Source organism: Cryptomeria japonica, chromosome 4 (genome assembly GCF_030272615.1).
Source record: "Cryptomeria japonica chromosome 4, Sugi_1.0, whole genome shotgun sequence".
NCBI lineage: Eukaryota > Viridiplantae > Streptophyta > Pinopsida > Cupressales > Cupressaceae > Cryptomeria > Cryptomeria japonica.
Window position 1 is genome coordinate 667,064,628 of NC_081408.1, and position 21,159 is coordinate 667,085,786.

The following is a 21,159-nucleotide window of genomic DNA, read 5'->3' on the forward strand; positions in this document are numbered from 1 at the left end:
GCAACAAGAAGATCTCCAATATGTCCATGAAGATTGGAAATTATTAAGTTAATGATGTTTTCTATGTAGTCAACATTGGAGGTATAGATGATGTCGTGCTTGGTATGCAGTGGCTTAGCTCTCTTGGAGAGATCACATTGAACTTGCAAACTATGGAGCTTAAGTTTTCATCTGAAGGGAAGAGATTAGTGTTGGGAGAGATGTCTAATGGAGGCCCTCGTATTGTGTTATTGAAGAGGATGGAGAGGCTGATCCGTCATGGTCAAGTGGAATGGGCAACAAAATGTATGATCATGCCATCCGATCCTATAGAAGAAAAAAGGCACTACCCTCTAGATATTTAAGAATTGATCACCAAGAGGAGTAAAGTTTTTGATAGCCTACCCCCTGGGAGACCTCCTGAGAGGGACCGAGCACATTATTGTGCTTGAAGAAGGAGCTAAGATGGTCATCACTACTCCATACTAGTATCCAAAGAAGCAGAAGGATTAAATAGAAAAAGCCATCAAAGAACTCTTGGATATGGGATACACCAAACAAGTAAGAGCCTCTTTGCTTCGGCAGTGGTTTTAGTCAAGAAGAAGGATGGGACCATGCGTATGTGTGTGGACTACCGAGTTCTAAATCAGAAAACAATACAAAATCGGTACCCCATACCCAGGATTGATGAGCTGCACGGAGTTGTCTTTTTCTTTAAGATTGATCTTAGATCAGGATACCATCAGATTAGAATGAGGGAGTCAGACATTGAGAAGACAACTTTCAGATGCCATTTTGAGTATTTTGAGTTCCTAGTGATGCCCTTTGGGTTGACTAATGCTCTTGCTACCTTCCAATCATGTATGAACAAGATCTTTCAGAAGTAGTTGAGGAAGTTTGTCCTTATCTTTTTTGATCATATCCTCATCTTCAACAAATCTTGGAAGGAGCACTTGAAGCACTTGGATGAAGTGCTCAACATTCTAGAGTTAGAATCATTGTTTGCCAAAGAGTCCAAGTGTGAGTTTGGAATGAAGAAGCTATTCTACCTTGGTCATATCATCAGTGCGAAGGGAGTAAAGGTTGATCCTGAAAAGATCAAGGCAATATATGATTGGCCTCCACCTGAGAACTTGACACATCTAAAGGGGTTCTTGGGTCTTTGTGGCTTCTATAGGAGATTTGTGAAGGGCTACTCTCAGATTGTTGCTCCTCTTACAGATCTCACTAAAAAGGGAGCTTTTGTTTGGTTAGAAAGGGCACAAGGTGTTTTTGACAAGTTTAAGAAGATTATGAGCTCGTTAACTGTTTTGGCTGTACCTGATTTTTCCAAGCCCTTTGAGCTGCAATGTGATGCATCTGGAGAAGGTATTGGTGTTGTTTTGATACAAGAGAAGCATCTAATTGTATTTGAGAGCAAAAAAATACGAGGAGTTGAGAGGACTTACTCTATCTATGACAAGGAAATGCTTGCGATCATGCATGCATTGGCCAAATTTAGGCAATACTTGGTGAGGAGCAAATTTGTTGTCAAAACTGATCACAATAGTCTCAATCACTTTATGCACCAAAAGAACTTGAACGAAAGGCAACAAAAGTGGGTGAGTAAGCTACAAGCTTATGTTTTTGACATTGAGTATGTCAAGGGAAAAACCAACATTGTGGCGGATGCTCTTTCAAGAAGGCCACATTTGAGCTTTTTGTGTGAGCTTACTGCTTATTGGAAGGACCTGTTGCTTGCTGATTATGCCAAAAATTAGTTTGCAACCAACATTGTTGAGGGTACTTTTCATGATGAAAGGTACAAGGTAATTGATGGGTTGATACACTTCAAAGGAAGGATCCTTTTGTTGCCCAAATCTAAGCCCAAGAAGAAGGTTTTGCAGACTTTCCATGATATCCCTCTTGCTGGTCATCGAGGATATTTCAAGACCTATAGGCAGATTCGTGAGAGATTCTCTTGGAGGGGGTTGAAGAATGATGTTTTGAGCTATATTAACGAGTGTCACACTTGTCAGATGAACAAAAATGAGCATATGCTTCCAGCTGGTTTGTTGCAGCCTTTACCAATTTTCAATCAAAAATGGGAAAGCATATCGATGGATTTCATCACGGGGTTGCCAAGAGCTCATGGCAAGGATTGGATCTATGTTGTGGTGGATAGATTGACCAAGTTTGCTCACTTTTTTGCAATCACCAGCTCATTTTCAGCAGCTCAAGCTGTAGATCTATTCTTTCATGAGGTGTTTAGACTGCATGGGTTGCCAAAAAACATTGTGAGTGATAGGAATAGCAAGTTCCTAAGCACTTTTTGGCAAGAGGTTTTCAGATTGTGTGGTACGGTGCTCACTCCAAGCACTAGTTATCACCCATAGATTGATGGGCAAACAGAGATTGTAAATAAGTGGTTGGAGGGCTATCTCAGGAATTATGTCTCGGAGCAGTAGAGAGCTTGGGTGAGATGGCTTCACTTAGGGGAGTATTGCTACAATTCATCCTACCACATGTCCATCAAAATGTCTCCCTTCATGGTACTCTATGGATACAAGGCCCCTAGCTTTCCTGATTTGATGTTTGGTGATAGCAAAGCCCCATAAGCAAAGGATATGGTGTAATGGTGTCAAGATATTTTGAAGGCTTTGAAGAATAACCTCCAGATTGCACAGAATCAACATAAGTTGTATGCTGACTAGGAGCATATAGAACGCACATTTGAGGTTGGAGACATGGTCCATCTTAGGCTTCAGCCTTTCAGACAATCTACTCTCAAGAAGACTAGAGCAGAGAAACTCAAGCCATGTTTCTATGGGCTGTTCAAAGTCATCAGGAGAGTTGGTGCAGTGGCTTATGAGTTGGAGCTACCAACAAGTAGCAAAGTTCACAATGTCTTCCACGTGTCTCGCCTCAAGAAGGCACTTGGACACAATGTAGTTGTCTCTTCTGACTTGCCTCCTTTGGATGAGGAAGGACAATTGGTGTTAATTCTAGAGGAGATCATTGATTACAAAGAGCGCTCTTTGAGGAGAAGGACAATCAGGGAGTATTTGGTGAAGTGGAAGAATTTGTCAATGGAGGATGCTACTTGAGAGAATGAGAAGATTTTGTAGCATCCAAGCTTGCGATTGCTCGAGGACAAGCAATCTTGGGGAGGGCAGACTGTAATGTCCTCTTCTCAACAGTGATCAGTTCAGTTGATTGTTAGCCTATTCCAAAGACTCGTAGGCTAGTTGGGAGCAGTAATTAGGGTTTTCTATTTTCTAGGAGGGTTCTTTAGCAGTTTTGGTCGCTTGCATGTTGGAGTTTTACAGTTTTGATTCTAGATTCCTTTTGGGTTTTTAGAGAGCTTCGCGATGGTGTGACATGCAAATGAATCTGAATACCTTTTTGGACTTACTATTTTTAGTAAGTTGCAACGATTGCTCAGAATGTGGTTAAAATGCATTTGGACACACTATTTTTAGTAAGTACTATTTTTGGTAGGTTTTAGTGGTCCAGTTTAGAGGCTATTTCTGGCAATGCAGTTTTTAGTATTTTGGCCTTCAGTTCACTATGGTAGTTGTTCAGCACATGGAAAAAGTATTTTGATATATTTTATTGCCCCCCTTGGCCTAGGCGTGTGACTTACGTATTTTTGGTTATGATTTAAGGAGACGACTTGTGGTGATAAAGTATTATTTAAGTTATAAGGTTGGGCGTCCACTTTGGAGATATTTTATTAAAGGTTTTAATCTTTCAAATGCAAAAATATGAGCTTAAGTTGGCATACCCCTTGGAGAGATATTTGGCTTTAATCTAAGTCAAATAATTTTATATTTTGGCATCCAAAGTGACATTTCATTTTGGAGGGAGTTGAATTTGAATTTGAGGGGATCTTTCTTTATAAATACAGGGCTCTACTCCTCATTTGGGGCATCCATGAATATTTTGTAACAAAGTGCTGCCGAATTTGTGTTAGATTTTTGCTTCGAAGTTGCGAGCTTCCTAGCCTTGTGATAGTTTCGTGCTTGAGAGATAAAACTTAGCTAATTGGAGAGACTATTTCTCATTCAGAGGGATAGATTGAGCTTTTCGAGGATGGTTTTCGTTGATGCATTTTCAGTTTTCTGAGTTTTGGAGTGTTTTCATGTTGCTGGTTTGGTTCATGGCTGTAGCAGTTATTCATTCATATTTCACTGCTTGATTGTCTGATTGTTCTGGGTAATGGATCGTTGGATTCCCCTATGCTAGGTGCCCCTCCTTACTGAGTTTCAGATTTTATAGCTGCTGGTTGAAAATTTTGTACAGTTGGGGGATGTGCAAAATTGTGGTTTCAGCCACAGTGCGAGTATGATACTCTCCTAATTTAGGGAAGGTTCCCCCTATCTACAAACTAAACTAATCTAATATGGGTGGGACAATAGTCTTTCTTCTTCTTTCAAGAAAAACTATACTCTTTTCTCTTTACAGAAAAGTAATAGCGATTGGAAAAAAATAACAACAAATACAGAAATGAGACTTTTTTGTAGGATTTTGGAACATAAAGGGAAGCAAAGATTCCATGAAAGCACAAAGACCTCTGTCACTTCCCTGGGACGGGAAAACAGAAAGAAAGCTCAAACTATCTATTCTCCTATCAACCTTTTTAGATGATTTCTAGTAACCAAGCATAGTATGTAGCAGCTCAAAGTCTAACTACATGATGCACCTCTTATGCACAAACATAGGAAATAAAAGTAACACAAAGTCTGCAAGTTACCCCCTTTGCTTGATCTTTCTACACTAGCTTCAAACATGATAAATAACTCAAAATCTGCAAGACCAAGTCTGAAAACCAAACCTATATCTCCAAATGCAATTAGCAGCTCAAAGTTTGCAAGATTGAATTTAAATCCCTCTTGAACAATAGAACAAAAATCACAATCAACTCCAGAAAATGTTGTCACACAATAACTTGAATTGGCACAAAGTCTCAATACAACTTGCCTCTTTTATTGAAAGCAATCTGATTTACATCCAAGCTCAAAGTCTTAGAGTGCACATACAAATTGGCGGAATTTTGATGCATTGTCAAAAGATAAAAATTACATAGACCCCCTCAAGTATTAATAGGAGAGGAGCCTTGAGAAAAAGGTGGGAGGATTGCAACTAACTTGAGAAATTCTCTCAACCACCATGACTTATTCCAACTACAGACTAAGACATTCAAAATTACAAGTCCTATTCTAAATTGACTTGTAATCAGCTTACTTGTAATTACAAAAGTGCAAGTGATAAACTTGCAATTACAAAATTATTTTTACAAGTAAACTTGTCAAAACAAAATTACAAATACACAATTGAAACTATTCTATGTTTCCGAAGACATGACTCTAACTACATCATCCTCTGTTTTGAAAATCTTCATGCTGCTAGAACTTGAAGTATTCGAGATTGGTGAAGACATCTCAAACCGGAACGGGAATTTGCATCCTTAATGATCTTTGTGTCTTTCGCCAACGAACTTCAATCTTATCTTCTTGCTTGGGGTTGTATTGGCTTTTCAGGAGGGAAGTTCTTTGCAAGGCTGAAGTAAGAAGCCTATCTCTATCTTGAAAGCATTCATATCACTTATCCATCTCCTTGTGTGGCTCCGTCATGTTGTTCTTTCTTTGTATCATCCTCCAATCTTGGAATCTGCTTGCAAAATAAGGCCTATGCCTTAATCCATTGATTTTGGTAGGTCGTGTGTGCAAACAAGACTGACAAGGGAACATATAAATTGATGCAAAAGTGGGCTCACAAGTGACTTTCGGGTTTTGGAAGGCTGACTGCATTACATGTGTGGAAAAATGGATGAAGGTGTGAAATGAGTGGATGAAATGGTGAGAAAGAGATTTTGACATGAAGGAGAAGATGAAAAGAATGACCATGTACATGTATGAGAAGAAATATTTTCAGCTTGACAACCTGGAAAAAGGGAAAAACTTCAACTTGTAATCAGATTTTTTAAAACCGAAATCAAATGAATGAATCTCATGGCAATTCCTCAACATTTGTAAATTTTGTAAAAAGAAGATTAACTCTTTTTACCAAAGGGGGAAGGTCAACATTACCATAGTTACTTGTAATCGGGTTTTGAAAATCCGAATACAAGTAAATAGGAAAAATGAAAGGGGAAAATATTGCACATTTACAGCTTGCATTCAATGAACCTTGCTTGAAGAATGCCTTAGACCAAAACAAATGAGCTTGGGAAGAACCAAAATGCTCTTTAAATAGATAAGGAAGCCACCACGTTGTGATTGCAATCAACAAACAAATCGGTTTTGCCTTTAAACCTCTCCACACAAAACGGCTTGGAAAGAGAAGTATTTTTGACTTCAAACACTCATCAATGGAGGAAAAATGCAAGACGTGTTTGCAATGTGGCAACAAGGGCGAACTTCATGCTCCAAAACGTGGCAAGAATCAACAAAAAAATGGATCCAAAAACGTCTTCAACAATGCCTTAAAAAATGCAAAACGTGTTTGCCAAAACTGTTTTTGCTGATAAATGTGGCAGCCAACATTGATTCCTAACGATTTTGCATGAATGTTGGATGGATTTTTGGGAAGAAAGCCACAAAAAATGGATTTGTGGGAGCAAATGTGTAGGTCGGGTTCTTCCTTAGCAAATACAAATAGCAAATGCCTTCAAATAAGATGCAATCGGGTTTTAGAAACCCCTTTGCAAGTTTTAATTAAATTACTTTTTTCTTCACTTGAGCAAATTCGGGTTTGAAAGGAAAAAGAGCAAAAAGAAACAACAAAACAACTTGTAATAGGGAAATAAAATCCCCATTACAAGTTTAAAAGGAACCCATAAAAACTTGCAATAGGGAAATAAAATCCCTATTACAACTAAAAAGAATAAAAACATAAAAACTTGTAATAGGGAAATAAAATTCCCATTACAAGTAAGACACAAGACATAAAAAGAATTTAAAAACTTAAAAAGACTTGTAATAGAGAAATAAAATCCCTATTACAACTTAAAAGCACAAAGTAGGAACTTTTATGAGAACTTACAAGTTCTCATTAAACTTGTAATTTTAAATTGACTTACAATTTGTCTAAAAAGTTCCTACAAACAACTTAAAAGACAAAAAGGGGAAAGGGGAAATAAAAAGCAAGTTACAAGTCTTTTAAAAAGTTCACTTGTAATTGCTAGAAAAAACCCCTACAACACTAAAACATAAAGGAAACTCTAAACTTGCAAAGGAAAGAAAATTTTCCACTTGCAGTCCAGAGAATAAAATCGGATTTTGAAGGAAAGACAGAGAAAACGAACTCGAAATGTGATGAAATTTGAAACGCGGATCGAGGATGGACCGAAGATTAGTCCAGTTTAACCAGAAACAAATTTTTTGCCTCGGTAAGTGTGCCTTAAGAGTAAAATCTTCAACTTGCAGTGATTGCTCTGAAACCTGAAATTGCACAAAAAACTAGGAAAATAAAGGCCAAAACTCACCAAAAATTGGACAATGATGGCAAAGACACCCCCCAATGATTTGACACTAACAAATGTGAGTTTTTCACCTCGTAAAACATGCCTTGGAAACAAAAATGATACATTTTGAGCAAAAATTTGGAGGGGTTGTCACATTTTTGAAAATTCAAAAATGAGGACAACAATAGCGAAGGACCTGATTTTTAATGCAGATCGCCCCTCTCGAGGCAGGCCGTACCATGCTGCAGTGACATTGGGAAGCATGCGTAAAAGTTTAAGGGGGTTTGGCATAGTTTGTTGATTGGTACTTGGGCACCCCTATCCTAGCTCTCCTTTTCCATTGATTTGGAGCCATTCAGAGGTGTTTTGATGGAGGTATGGACTTCACAGTGTTGCTGGTCTGATTTTTGGTGTTGCTGATAGGCTATATCAGATTTGTTAAATTGTTCATTTTGGCTTGTGTTTTTCAGTTTCTTGTTTGTAGCTTCTTGGAGTACTGTCTTATATCTATTGGAGATTGGAGCTTTATTGTACTGACAGTATCTTGCAAAGTTGCTCATTTTAAGGTTGTATTCAGTAGTATTGAAACAGTCCATTTTTTATTTTGCATCTTACTTTCTTGTATTACCCACTGCATAAGTGGAAGAAGCTGGCCTAGCCGTCTATCCCTTTTTCATATTGTACTTCTGTCCTCCCGCTGAATAAGTGGTTGAGTGATAGCTCTGTTATTTCTAGTCCTCCTGCTAAAAAGTGGTCGAGTGATTGTCATTTACTCAATTTAGTCCTCTTTGGTTTGTAATTTTCCCCATTGAAGGTGGAAGTGGCTGGTTATACCGCCAAGTAGTTGTTTAATTTTCAGTTTTTCATTATCCCGCTGAAAAGTGGAAGTGGTTGGTCTAACCGCCAATATGTAATGCTCTTAGTATTTCATCTTTGCTAACGCTATTGGGTGAATTTGTTGTGTTTAAAAAATGAAAAAAACTAAGGTGGATATCTCATTAGGTATATTGAATTTGGTGCCCTCCACATGTATAGTTGTCCTCCTCGTAGGATGAGTTAGTTTCAATGCACTTGGATATGTTAGTTTGGAATGACCTGATTGGTTGAGATTGATTAGGTGCCACTTCATCATGCATGTCACTTGATACCTAACATTTCCAAGCTTGATTGCTAGTGATGGTTCATATTCCCAAATTGCATCATCTTTGGTGATCAAATTTCTAATTTTGCTTAACTCTTTTGAAACTATCATTCATCCTTGACTGCATTTCACTTTCCATCTTGTTCAAGAATTTTCCTTCTTTGTAATGCATTTCCTTCTCATGCTTGGGAATTTTGAACTAGTTCTCTCCTTGATGATCCTTATCTCACCTTCATCATCATGCTATGAATTGTATTCCCTTGGTGTAGCTCTTGAATGTGGAATGTGTTGCAATCACCTTATGTATGTACATCTTGACGTTTCCTTGAAAGGTGAAACATATCCTTGATTCGATTGATTTCCTTGTAGTAGTATCATCTCAATGATGTCTTTTATGTCTCTGACTTTGACCTTGGGATCTTGTAGTTCCAAAGGAAATTCAATATTGTTGTAGTTGTATCCCTCTTTATCATCTTCTTGAATTCCTTGTCAATCAAATGGTGAATGATATTCTAATATTCACAGTGTTGTCCTTGCGAGTGTATCCTCCATCCACATTTGTTACCTGTGCATGATGTTCTTTTCTTGCATCATTGAGTTCTTCATCTTCCTTGCATTGAATTTGCAGATCTTGCCCTTGAATTGGTGGAGTCTTTCATTTCACATTCCATTCTTGAACCTGAAAAAGAAACATTATGGATCAGGAGGAAGGTGATAATGAATTCGATCTTACACACTTATCTCAGAAAACAACATCAACACTTATCAATCAAAAATCTGGAAATGAATAACTATGGTCTGGAAATGATGATGTTAACTTGGAATCTGATCAAACTGTGAATATAATTTGTTCAAATCTGAATGTGCTCAGCCCTGCCTGTGACTGGAATTTAGCCTCTTAAATTCACCCAAAGTCTGATCTATAAATTTGCCTTAATCAATGTTGAATCTTCTCATGAAATTTGGTCCCAAATCGCTCCTCAAATTTGCTCAGGTCTGATGAATATTCGCTTCAAGATGAATTGAATTGATGCCATTGAAATGAAATTAGTCTTCACCTTATATGATTCCTCACCCCTTAATTTGCTCCAAATCAATTAGGTTGCGGCTGGGATTGATAATTATTTGTTTTTCATTTCAATTTTATGAATTCCTTCCTCAAAGTGGGTCGACTCAGGAACCCTTTCCTCTGAGCAGGTCCAAGGGAGGTTCAAGGACACATCAAGAGCGCACTTTAGGCCTTCTTAAGGACAACTGAAGTTGGCCAGACATCTGATATGTTCTTTTTTTCTTTGCAACATCAGGTTGGCTGGGAAAACTCATTGTTTGAACACATATAAATGAGTGTTGAGCGTCCAAGGTCGAACACAATCCACCTTTCTCATTGCATTCAATCTTTGATCTCTCTGCTCTTTTTATAAAGTCAGATGCAAATCAGGCTGCTCTGATTTTTTAGGTCTGATTTTATCTACTTGCTGGGCACATATTCAGGTTGCTCATAGCTATGATAGGTGCAAATTGAGGATACACAAGGATAAGGTGGCAGTCTTGAGAGGTGTAGAGGGACTTAGGTGAAAGCTAGGCGGGAATCCTAGGGCATGAAGGATTGTTCTCAAGGCGGGATTTCAAGATAGGCAGGGACAAATGCTGAGTGCTGATTCATGTGTGCCAAGGACAATTCATAGATGCTAGGCGGAAATTCCAAGTGACTAAGGACAAATGTTGAGTGCTTATTCATGTGTTCCAAGGAACATAGGGTGGTAAATGATGGTTTCTAAGAATTGATGAGCGCTAGCTGATACAAGCCAAAGATGAGTGGTTGCCAAAACATGGTGGACGTGGAATTGAGGTTGCTAGATCAAGGTAATGTTGGATTGACAAGCGCTAAAACATGATGTGCAAGGATTCATGAGTGCTAACACATGGTTATTAAGGAATTGAATGCGCTAATTCAAATGTTCCAAGGATTGATATGGGCGCTAGGATTCGTAAGTCAAGGAATTCCACAAGCATGGGCGGTGTTGTGATGTTTTCACACATCGCCCCATTGCAAATGGGGACCCCTACTTTTTAGGCCCTCTTGATCTTTTGGTTTTGGTTTTTAGGTCTTTTTCGCGGCGATCTCATCAGTCCTTTCAATTTCCAAATGTTTGAGGGTCAGTTTGTTTAAGTCTGCAGCTCGTTTGAGCAAATTTGGCTAAGTCTAGGGCTTGTTTTGTTAGTTTTAGGGTTTCTGCCTTTAGTTCTAGATTTTAGGGGTTTCCTTTTAGGGTTTTCAAAAACTGAAAGTTGCAATGAAGTCAGGGCCCTCTAAGGATCCGTCATGTGAAATTTGAGCGAATTCTGAGTAACTTTCTATTTTTTGAAAGTTCCTATTTTGTGTTGATGAATAGGCCTTCTCTATTAAATAAAAATATTAAAGTACATATTCACAAAAAAAGCCCGAGGGATACAAGATCACCCCGCGAGAGTCACACAGCAAGAAGCTGGAGTTAAAAAACAAAGCTATTCATTAAAAAACTTCCTTAAGTAGCCAAAGCAGAGGTAGTCAAGGGAGGAGGATTTGGATCATCTTTCTTGCCCCATACATCAACGGGGCCAGGAGTTGGGTCTGGCATGGAGCATCCATCTTCAGGGCCTTTTTCTTCTTCTCCTTCCTTCCGCTTGGGAGGCGAAATAACCAGAGCCAGGCGAGGAAACTTGGAGGTGGCAGTAGGCCACCCAGAGCCATCACTAGCAGTAGGAGCCAAAGTAACAAGAGCAGTAGAAGGCTACCTCGAGGCAGAGCCACGATGGGGAGGAGAAGCCGAGTGGCGCCTCCACGCATCATCTCTCCCACCAGAGGAGCAGCAAGGAGCTTGGGACCGCGGGGTCTAAGAGCATCGAGCGGAGGAATTGCAACCATGGCGGCGACCACAAGGCGGAGTGCGGTCGACAAAAACAGAATCTGGCGGCACTCTGGCAACCACACAAGGGGCATTGCTCCAGTGCTGAAGGAGCTCCTATAAGTGGCCTGTTGTCCTCATTTTTGTTTCCAAAAATGAAGGACCACTATATGAAATTTTTGTGAAAAAATGAAATTTTTTACTCTATGGCACGCTTCCCAAGGCAAAATTTTGACTAATCCTTGGATTGGCTTAATCCTCAGTCCATCCTTGAACTGCGTTTCGAATTTCGTCGAATTCTAGGTTCGTTTTCTATGTCTTTCCTTCAATTTCGGGTTTTAAAATCCCGACTGCAGGTGGAGAATTTTCTTCAAACTGCAAGTTTTAATGATATTCATTGTTTTGGTCTTTGTAGGGGAATTTTTGACTTATTACATGTGCGCTTTTATTTAAAAGATGTTACTTGTAATTTGTTTTAAATTTCCCCTTTGTTGTTTTTATCTTTTTTATTGTTTTTTGGTCTTGTTTAGTTAAAATAGGGATTTTTTGGCTCAATTACAAGTAAACTTGCAGTTTGGTCTAAAAACCCCTACTTTAATGGTTTTTAAATGTAATAGGGATTTTGAATCCCCATTACAAATGTGCAAGCATTTCTAACTTGTTGTAGGGATTTTATTCCCCTCTTAAAAGTAATTAAAACTTGTATTCCTCTCCAAAAAACCCGATTTTGCCTTGCAAGTGCATTTTTGACAATTTTAAATTTGTCATTTGTCTAAAAAATCCCGATTTTGGCTTGGTAAGTGAAAAAGTGAATTTTAAACTTTCTATTTGTCTTATAAATCCCGATTTTGCCTTGTAAGTGGAAAAAGTGAAATTGAAACTTGTTATTCTCTCCCAAAAACCCGATTTCCATTCCCTTATGCAAAATTGAACTTGTCATTTATTCCAAAAAACCAGAATTGCAAGAAAAAACGGTTTTTGACCATTTCAAGGCAATTAATGTGGAGAAATTGTTGGAGGAGGAAGGCGTTTTGGCTTGCATCCTATTTTCATGCATTCTTGGACATCTTTCACGCCATATGGAGGTTGCATTGACTGGTTTTTCGCCCTAAATCAGCAATCACGTTTTTCTTTAATGCCACATTTTGGTTGATGAAATCTCCAACAAGCTGCAATCTCCTAAATCGTTTTGCCCTCTCTCACCTAGGCGTGGAGTTTGGGAGGAGTTTTGAGCTATTTAATGATGCCGTTGAAGATGCAAATGGTGGCCACGTTTTCCTCCACGTGATTCCTTTGGTTACGTTTTGCAAACACTTGTCACCATTTCTTCTACTCCTCATTAGGTGTTTTGTTCCAACCCTCTTGGGTGTGCTCTCTCATTGGCATTTTGGTCCTCCAAATTTGGGATTGCTGCTACATTTATCAGTTTGGGGCATTTTTGCAAAAACATGTTAAGGGTTTGGCATTGCGGATTGCTTCTATTTATTGGTTTTCCTTCTTTCCAAAAATTGGTTGCATTTTTGGAGAAGCATTTGCATTTCCAAGAAAGGTATGTTCTCTTTCCTTTCTTTCCTTCATTTTGTTATTTTCTTGCTCTCTTAGTTTTCTTTATTAGTTGCATTTTTGGCATGTGTTGTTCTTCCCCCAAAAATCGGTTTTTGTGAGAGAAATCTTCCCTTGGTATGCAATTTTTGAATTGCATTGTTCTTCCCATAATTTCCCTCTTTACTTGTATTCGAGATTTTTAATCTCGATTATGAGTTCGCTGGAAATTCTTGTTCTTCCCCTACAGTTAAGGAATTTAACCATTTTTGGTTGAAATCCCAAGTTGAAAAGTGTGAAATACCCCTCCCTTGCAAATTCGGGTTTTGAAAACCGGATTACATGTTGAAGAGTTCTTCCCATTTTCATGAAAATGAATTTCCCAGATTTTCCCATTTCTATCCATTCATATTTACCATATCCGTACTTTTCATTTCCGTCATTTCCCGCAAGTCAAAATATCATTTTTCATCCATTTCTCTATTTGCGAATTTACAAGTGTACTTGTATTCGGGTTTTAAAACCCCGATTGCATGTATGTTCTTTCCAAATTGTATACTTGCGAAAATTCCCCCAAGATCCGAAATTGGTCAAAGTCAAGATTTTCCCATTTCTACATATTTCCCCTCTTCCTCTCACAAAATCGTAAAGTTCAAGAATCAAAGTTTTACCCATTTGGAGAAGGAAGAATGATATTTGTAGTTGACTATGATGTTGCCTTAACTCTTTTAAGTCTTCATCACAGCATTCCAGGTTTACAATCAATGTCAGATTTTCTGGCATCTCCAACTCCAAAGAAGATGAAATACAAATATGACAAATATCAGAACGAGATTGCACCTTCACAGGTTTCTTCTCCTTTGGATCGCATCAGAGACACGGAAATAGGGCACGTTGATATGTCGGAATTCGTCAAAAGGGTAGAAGATCCACATGATAATAACTTGCAGCTACTATTGGACAGCCATATCCATCATGCATCTTCTTTCCCGGTGGCTGCCCTAGAACCTGAGTTCGTTCTTGCATGCGCCCATCATTTTGACAAAGAGTCAAGAGTCATCAAAAATGATGATGGTGAAGCTATAATCCGTCTTGATGCAAATATGATTGAGAAGGTCTTTAGAATACCTTCTGCACCTGTTTAATTGGAAATCTCCAAAGAAAGTGCAGCGGAGTATTATGTGAAGAGGGAAAAAGATTGCAGGCAACACATCAATAGGTGGATCCAAGAGCCACGAGCCTCCTTCTCAAGGTGGGCGAAGTTGTACCGCTGCTATTTCAAATGGGAGATAGGAGACACCATAACCCTTCTCAGCAGAATGATGGGCCTTGAGCATTCCAATGTCTTTGAACCATGGATGTATCGGTTCATCATGTTCATACGACAGTCACATCACATTTCATGGGGAGAAGACATCAGCGATGCCTTGTGTGAACAACTTGCAGCAGTTCCTACCACCATGACCACCTTCATAAATTCATATTTGGTATACTTAGCAGCATCACTTAGACACTTTCCAGGTCTTTCTACCAAGGGTGATCGCTCACTTATACCAGTTTGGGAGTATTATGACCAGTTGCCATTGAAACCCAGTAGACTGCATTTCAGAAGAATCCAAGATGCATTCTTCGGATATTTCATGTGTCAATTTGATAGAAATCTCAGGAACAAGAGACTATCAGATGAGGCATGGGACAAGATGTGCGAGTATGGATGTTTGTTTCTGCAGTTTCCCACCTTCACCTATATAAGGATCGGATGCTATGGTGGTCAGCCATACATGCTTCCCAGATACCCAACTGATAAGATCATTCTTATGGAGTTGGGAAGACAAATCATGGCTGTCCACACTTTTCAGTTTGCTGAGCACAAGGTTGGAATGGGGATCTCTACCACAAACCCATTGAAAATTGGCCGGTACTCCCTTGTCACATGTGTGAAGTAACATTCCCTTGTTGCTTGTTCTAATTGTGCCAATACAAATTCTTCTTCTCATCCCCTTGCGAATTACGTCATTGATTTCATTGGCTTGATTCACTATGGAAAATAATTTATGCCACCATTCTTGTAGAGAGTATCCCTTCTTCGTACAAATGAATCACCTTTTTTTTCATGCAAATGAATTGGCTTGTTTGAGTTTGATGGACTAGGTGGACCTCTCCAGCGTTTAGGTTTCTTTCACCTTTGTTGAGATGTGACTGCTTGATTTTCTTGGGAATCTATGGTCTCATCACAAATTTATTTCTCTTATTGAAGAAGATTCACCAACTCCTCAAACAATGGCTTTTTGCTAGCCACGGTTACACAAATAATAGAAATTCAAAAGGAAGGGCATAGTGTTCTCAAGACAATGGGTATGGGAGAGTCATTTGACATAGTTTCTTCTAACATTTGCAGTGAGTCCTCAACTTTGTAACTCTTCTGTAGAAACACTCGAACTTCTCACAATTTTACATCTTCAAGTAGTGTAATAATGTAATTGACTCTATAAATATGGGTTCTGTAGAATCCCCCTTCAATTTTTTACCCCTTTTTTTGAATAGTTTGCAAGCTTGTGATAAAGTTTATTGTATGTTTATGTGATAACAAGTTATAATGTATGTTCACACTCAGGCTTTCAATATGCCATGGAATTGCAAAATGACTAAAACAAATTTCTGTTATAAGATTAGAATATAATCTTATTTGAATATTATTTCATACTAGAAATACATAGCACAGTGAATAAGTCATGTCTAGCTGACTGGATTCCTCGTCTGCATAGGCCCAAACTTGATTACTGCAGCAGAAATAAGATGTCAAACATTTAAATGCAGGTCTCAGAGATTGCATGTGGCTTTGTTCATTCTCACACCAAGGAATGGAAACCATTTGCTGCTCACTGAAATCTCCAGTTCGCACCCCTCTGAGAAGTTCCCCATTCTGCCATGACTGCTCCACAGAAGCCCACACCACTCCCCTTTTCATCACGTATCTGGTCTAATATCAAATTGATCCCAAAATCATTGCATCCAGATTCAACAACAGTAGGTAAAGGGCACGTTCAGCTGCACAGAAAAGAGAACCCATGTTATCTAGAGTCCCAGCTGCGGCTAGAATATGGATTGCCTTAACCAATTGGCTAGGGATTCAACCTTAAACAGAGGCTAGAAATGTCCCTTGCTAATTCTGCCCTCAAATCACTGATTTCTACCCTTAGGAATTTTGTCAAACACTTGCCTTGCGAAATCTGAACTTGCTGATTGGTGATACTTTTTGGTATTTCAATGAAGATAATTATAATATGCATTCAATGGACTCAAATGAATGAAATGAATTTAGGAAAATAAGAAGCCTCACTGCTTAATTGAAAGCCTATTAAACATGTGTTTCTTCTTTGCAGCCGTTTTCTTCAGGGAGCTAAAACAGATCATAAAGAAGTTTCAAGGATACGTGAAGCATTGTCTACAGGGAAAACTTATTGTGGACGATTGTTGAATTATAAGAAGGACAGGACACCTTTTTGGAACCTCCTTACAATAACGCCCATAAAGGATGAAAATGGAAAAACCATCAAATACATTGGGTAAGCCATCATAGGAATCATGTATTTGTTGGTAGGTTCAGTTCTAGTAGCATAAGTTGTTCTTTCATTGGGAAGCCACATTTGATGCAAACATCATCCTTGTTTATGAGATTTTAGCTAATATGATTAAATTACATGTTGGGGTTGCTCACCTTTTGATAGTTTCTACATTTTTTTTAATCATTTTAAAGGTAAACTTGCATTCCCTAGTGCTTGGGATGAATTTTGCTTAAAAGTAGCTTTCTAACCACTGACTTGAGTCTTCTGTTTGATACTTTCAAATTGTTTTGTAGATGTGGACCAAAGTAATCATAATTTAAATTAAACTGAAACTCATTGTGACTTGTGATATATATCTAAATTCTTTGCCGAATAGTATCCATCCAAATGCAATTGTTTTTCCCCCATGCTTGTAATACATAATAATTTATCATTAGCTCCTCGGTACTTCCTAACACCAGATTGAATACATATCTTTGTTTAAATGGAAAATAATTTATAGCTTTAAGGAAAATTTGAAGCCTCAATCACCGATATATATATCAATGTGATTTTATCTGTCTTTTCCTATCTTCATTTTTCTTTATGCAATTTTAAATTGAAGATATATGGTGCCATAGGGTTAAAATTGTTATTTCTTGGTGAAGAATTGAAAATCCACCCAATGTTCTTCGCAGTCAGTTACAAAACTTACAGCAATAACAAATTTGCTTACAACATTAAATATTCAGAAAAAAAATCTTACAGCCATAAAAATACCATACTGCAATCCTAAGATGCTTAGCAGGAAAAATAAATAAATCACTGTTCACTATTCCCTAATTTTTAAAAGATGTTCTACAACCAGCAGTGTAGTGACAGTTTTATAAAGATCTGTTTAAATCTAAAAATAACAGAAAGAAAAACTAAATAGAACCCTTTGCATTTAGCATGCAGGGCATACATACCAAATTGGAAGACTACAGAAACTGCATTGTGTCTTTTTTAAAATAAAAATTTCTTAAAAATAGCTCTCAAACTGTTCGTGCTAGCATCATTTATAACATACTCCCCTTGAAGCTGAGAAAAATCACAAGATGTTCTCAAAAGTGTGATGCAACTGGTTTTGCAAAGATGTTTGCAAGCTATTCTTGAGTCTTTATATACCTCAATTTTACCTTTTTTTTTGAACTAAATCTTGAATGGAATAATATTTCAAATCGAAATGCTTTGCCCTACTATGATGGACATGATTCTTGGCCGACTTAATTGCACTCATGTTATCGCAAAAAATATTATAGGCTGAATTTGTTTCTTTCCAATTTCTTTTTGAATTTTCCAAGCTATAATGTTTGTTTACCTATGAAAATGATTACGATATACTCTGCTTCTGTGGATGAAGTAGCAACTAAACTTTGCTTCTTTGATTTCCATGTAACCAAACCTGAACCAAGTGAAAATTAATTACTAAATGTGGATTTTTGGTCATCCAAACTACCTCCCCAAGTAGAATCACTAGAGTCTACAAGTTCAAACCCTTTAGAAGCCTAATAATGAATACCAAAATCTGTAGTACCTTTCTCATACCTTAATATCCTCTTGGCTTCCTTCATATAAATTTTAGATGGCTTAGTCGTATACCTTGAAACAAGAGAAATTGAATAAGCAATATGTAGTCTTGTGTGAAATAGGAACATCAAACATCCAACAATACTTCCATAAGTTGTTCTATCAACTATTTTAAAACAATATTTTCCATATAAAACAATTCCATGAATATTTTGGAATGGAGACTATTTTACAATTGATTGTATTAAATTTCTTCAAACTATCTTTTACATACATTGTTTGACAAATAAAAAATTCATCCTCATTTTGATGAACCTCCATGCCTACGAAATATTGGATGGGACCTAAATCTTTAATTTCAATTTCATTCATTGCAGCCATTTTTAATTCATCTTTCATCTTAGAACTATTTCTTTGTACTCGGATGATGTGGAAAATAAATGCACATGTTTGGTCAATATATCAACTACTACATAGGTGCAATCTCTTCCTTGCAGTCTAGGAAGACCTGTTATAAACTCTATGGGTATACTTTTCCAATTCTGCCCAGGGACAGGTAATGGTTGCAATAAATCCACTGAGAAAGTATTCTCAAACTTGTTTTGTTGACAAGTCATACACTCACAAACACGTTGCAAGACATCATCCTTGAGACCCTTCTGAGAGAATCTCTCTCTAACTTGCATGCAGGTTTTGAAGTAATTGGATGTTCTGCAAGAGGTGTGTCATAAATGGTCCTCAAAATTTTCTCCTTTGATTTTAATTCAGGCACCAAATAAATCATGTCCTTGTAGTAGATGACATTATCGACCACTTTGTACCTATCATCCTAGACCTTTCCATCCATCAATTTGCATGCAAAAGTATTTTTGGAATACTCAACTAAAAGATGAGCCTTCAAATGAGTTGAAATTTCTGCCGAGAAAATAGTGGGTTTCTTTGAAAGTGAATCTGCTACAATGTTTTTCCTTTTCATACTCAATGTCTAATTTATATGCTTGGATTTTGCTAATCCACTTTTTTGGCTGGTCATTTGAATCCTTTTGTTCCAAGAATTATTTCAAATTGTTATGGTCCATTATAACAACAAATTTTCAACCTACCAAATACTGCTTGAATTTTGTCAACGCATGCATGACGACAAGTATCCCCTTATTGTAGATGGAATAAAATATCTCTATATCACGAAGGTTCTTGTTCTCATAGGAAATGGATGTTAGTGTGAATAAGTTATTTTATCTAACTCGTTAATTAGTGGGTCCTACTCACATACTTAATTTTACTTAGTTCCTAGGGAATCTTTGTGGAAGGTGTTAGTTGCATACGATTTTATCTTACATTTTGACATCTACTTTTTGTTACCTAGGTCATTTAATAATTGACACTTTAGTTGTCTCATAACATAGGATTAGACATAACATAGGATTAAAAACACTTGTCACAATCTTGTCTAATCCTATGTCTCAACCTTGTCTTTCTAATCAAAGGCATCTTATTGTATATTTTATATTCAATCAATTATTCAAGCAATCATAATCAAGCAAGCTATTCTTTCCATTTTCTCTCTTGTGGAACATATTTTTGTCTCACAACTAATCTTGGGGTGTTGGGAGTTCACTACTAACTCCCCTACAATGGGATACCCGTTCTGCATAAGTACCGCCTCAATTTTCTCACTTGAAGCATCACACTCCAAAACAAAAGGTTGATAGAACTTTGGTAATGCTAAAATAGGACAAGTACTCATTACCTCCTTAAGTTTGTTGAAAGTGCGTTGAGCCTCATCCAACCGTCTAAAAGCTCTCTTTTTAGTGAGATTTGTAATGGGTCCACCAAGTTGTGATAATCCCTTCACAAATCTCCTGTAATAGCTGTGTAGGTCGAAGAATCCCCTCAAATCTATTAGTATCTTCGGCGGTGGCCAATCCAAAAATGCCTGTATCTTTTCCTTATGAACCTTCACTCCATCTACATTGATTACATGCCCCAAGTAAGGTATCTCAATTAACCCAATCTCACACGTGGAAGCTTTGGCAAACAAAGATTGAGCTTCCATGATACCCAACACCTCATCAAGGTGTTTGATGTGATCCTCCCAAGTCTTGTTGCAAATAAGAATATTGTCAAAGAAAACCAATAAAAAATTCCAGAACCACTTATTAAAAATGTGGTTCATACAAGACTAAAAGGTAATGGGAGCATTGGTCAACCCATAGGGCATGACCAAAAATTCCTAGTGCCTATAATGACACCTTAATGCTCGATCACATGCTCAAAACCCCTGTTAGGTTGTCTCCTCGGAGGAATGTCACTATAAACCGCTATGTACTTGTTGAAGACAAATTTGATGTGTTGACGTGTGTTTTGACCAAAGAAACGGGACTCGGACTCGGCTCGGACTCGGAGTCAGACTCGGCTGGACTCAAGAAAGTGAAAAACTCTAGAAATTTAGAGATTTTTAAAGATTTAAAACTTGTTTCATGCACCCTTTATTGAATACACCTTAAAGACACAATAACATCATCAAACTCGGCTCATTTGATTACATACACAAGTATACATCAATCACATAAGCATAAATGCAAATTGTAGCCGAAGGAAATAACAAACATAGATATATAAATATTGTCAAATGTATACAATATTACAAAACTCATGGATTAAAAAATCCAAGTCATCATATGATCATCATCAAATGTTCCATACAAATACCAAAGGTAAATACAACAACAAGCCTATGGCTTAGAGGAGTGTGCACCCTCTGGCCCCGACCCCCTGCGAAGGTGTCTAAGGTAGGTCCTGGATGATTCGGCAGCCATAGTCGCTCCCCGTGACACCATGCTATGCTCACCAACATCAGGAACATCTGTGCCATTATCTGCCTCTGAATCTCTTGTCTCTGCTCGTGCTCTCTGCTCCTCTTCCATGGCTACAGCCTCAGCCTCTATATCTACCTGGTCGATTCAATCAGTGTCATCATCACTAAAGACAGCCACAAGATCTGTCTCAGTGGCCCACTCTGCATCAAGATCAACCTCATCTAGAATGATA

At 37.8% G+C, this 21,159-nt stretch overlaps 1 protein-coding gene across 1 annotated transcript in view; it reads left to right on the forward strand.

The window, feature by feature from the left end:
* Positions 1 to 21,159, forward strand: part of LOC131061847 (phototropin-2) — a 446,814-nt gene that overhangs the window by 25,337 nt on the left and 400,318 nt on the right. The window contains exon 3 of the mRNA XM_057995710.2: positions 16,378 to 16,560. Within this exon, the coding sequence (XP_057851693.2) occupies positions 16,378 to 16,560 (183 nt within the window). The remainder of the gene's footprint in view (positions 1 to 16,377; positions 16,561 to 21,159) is intronic.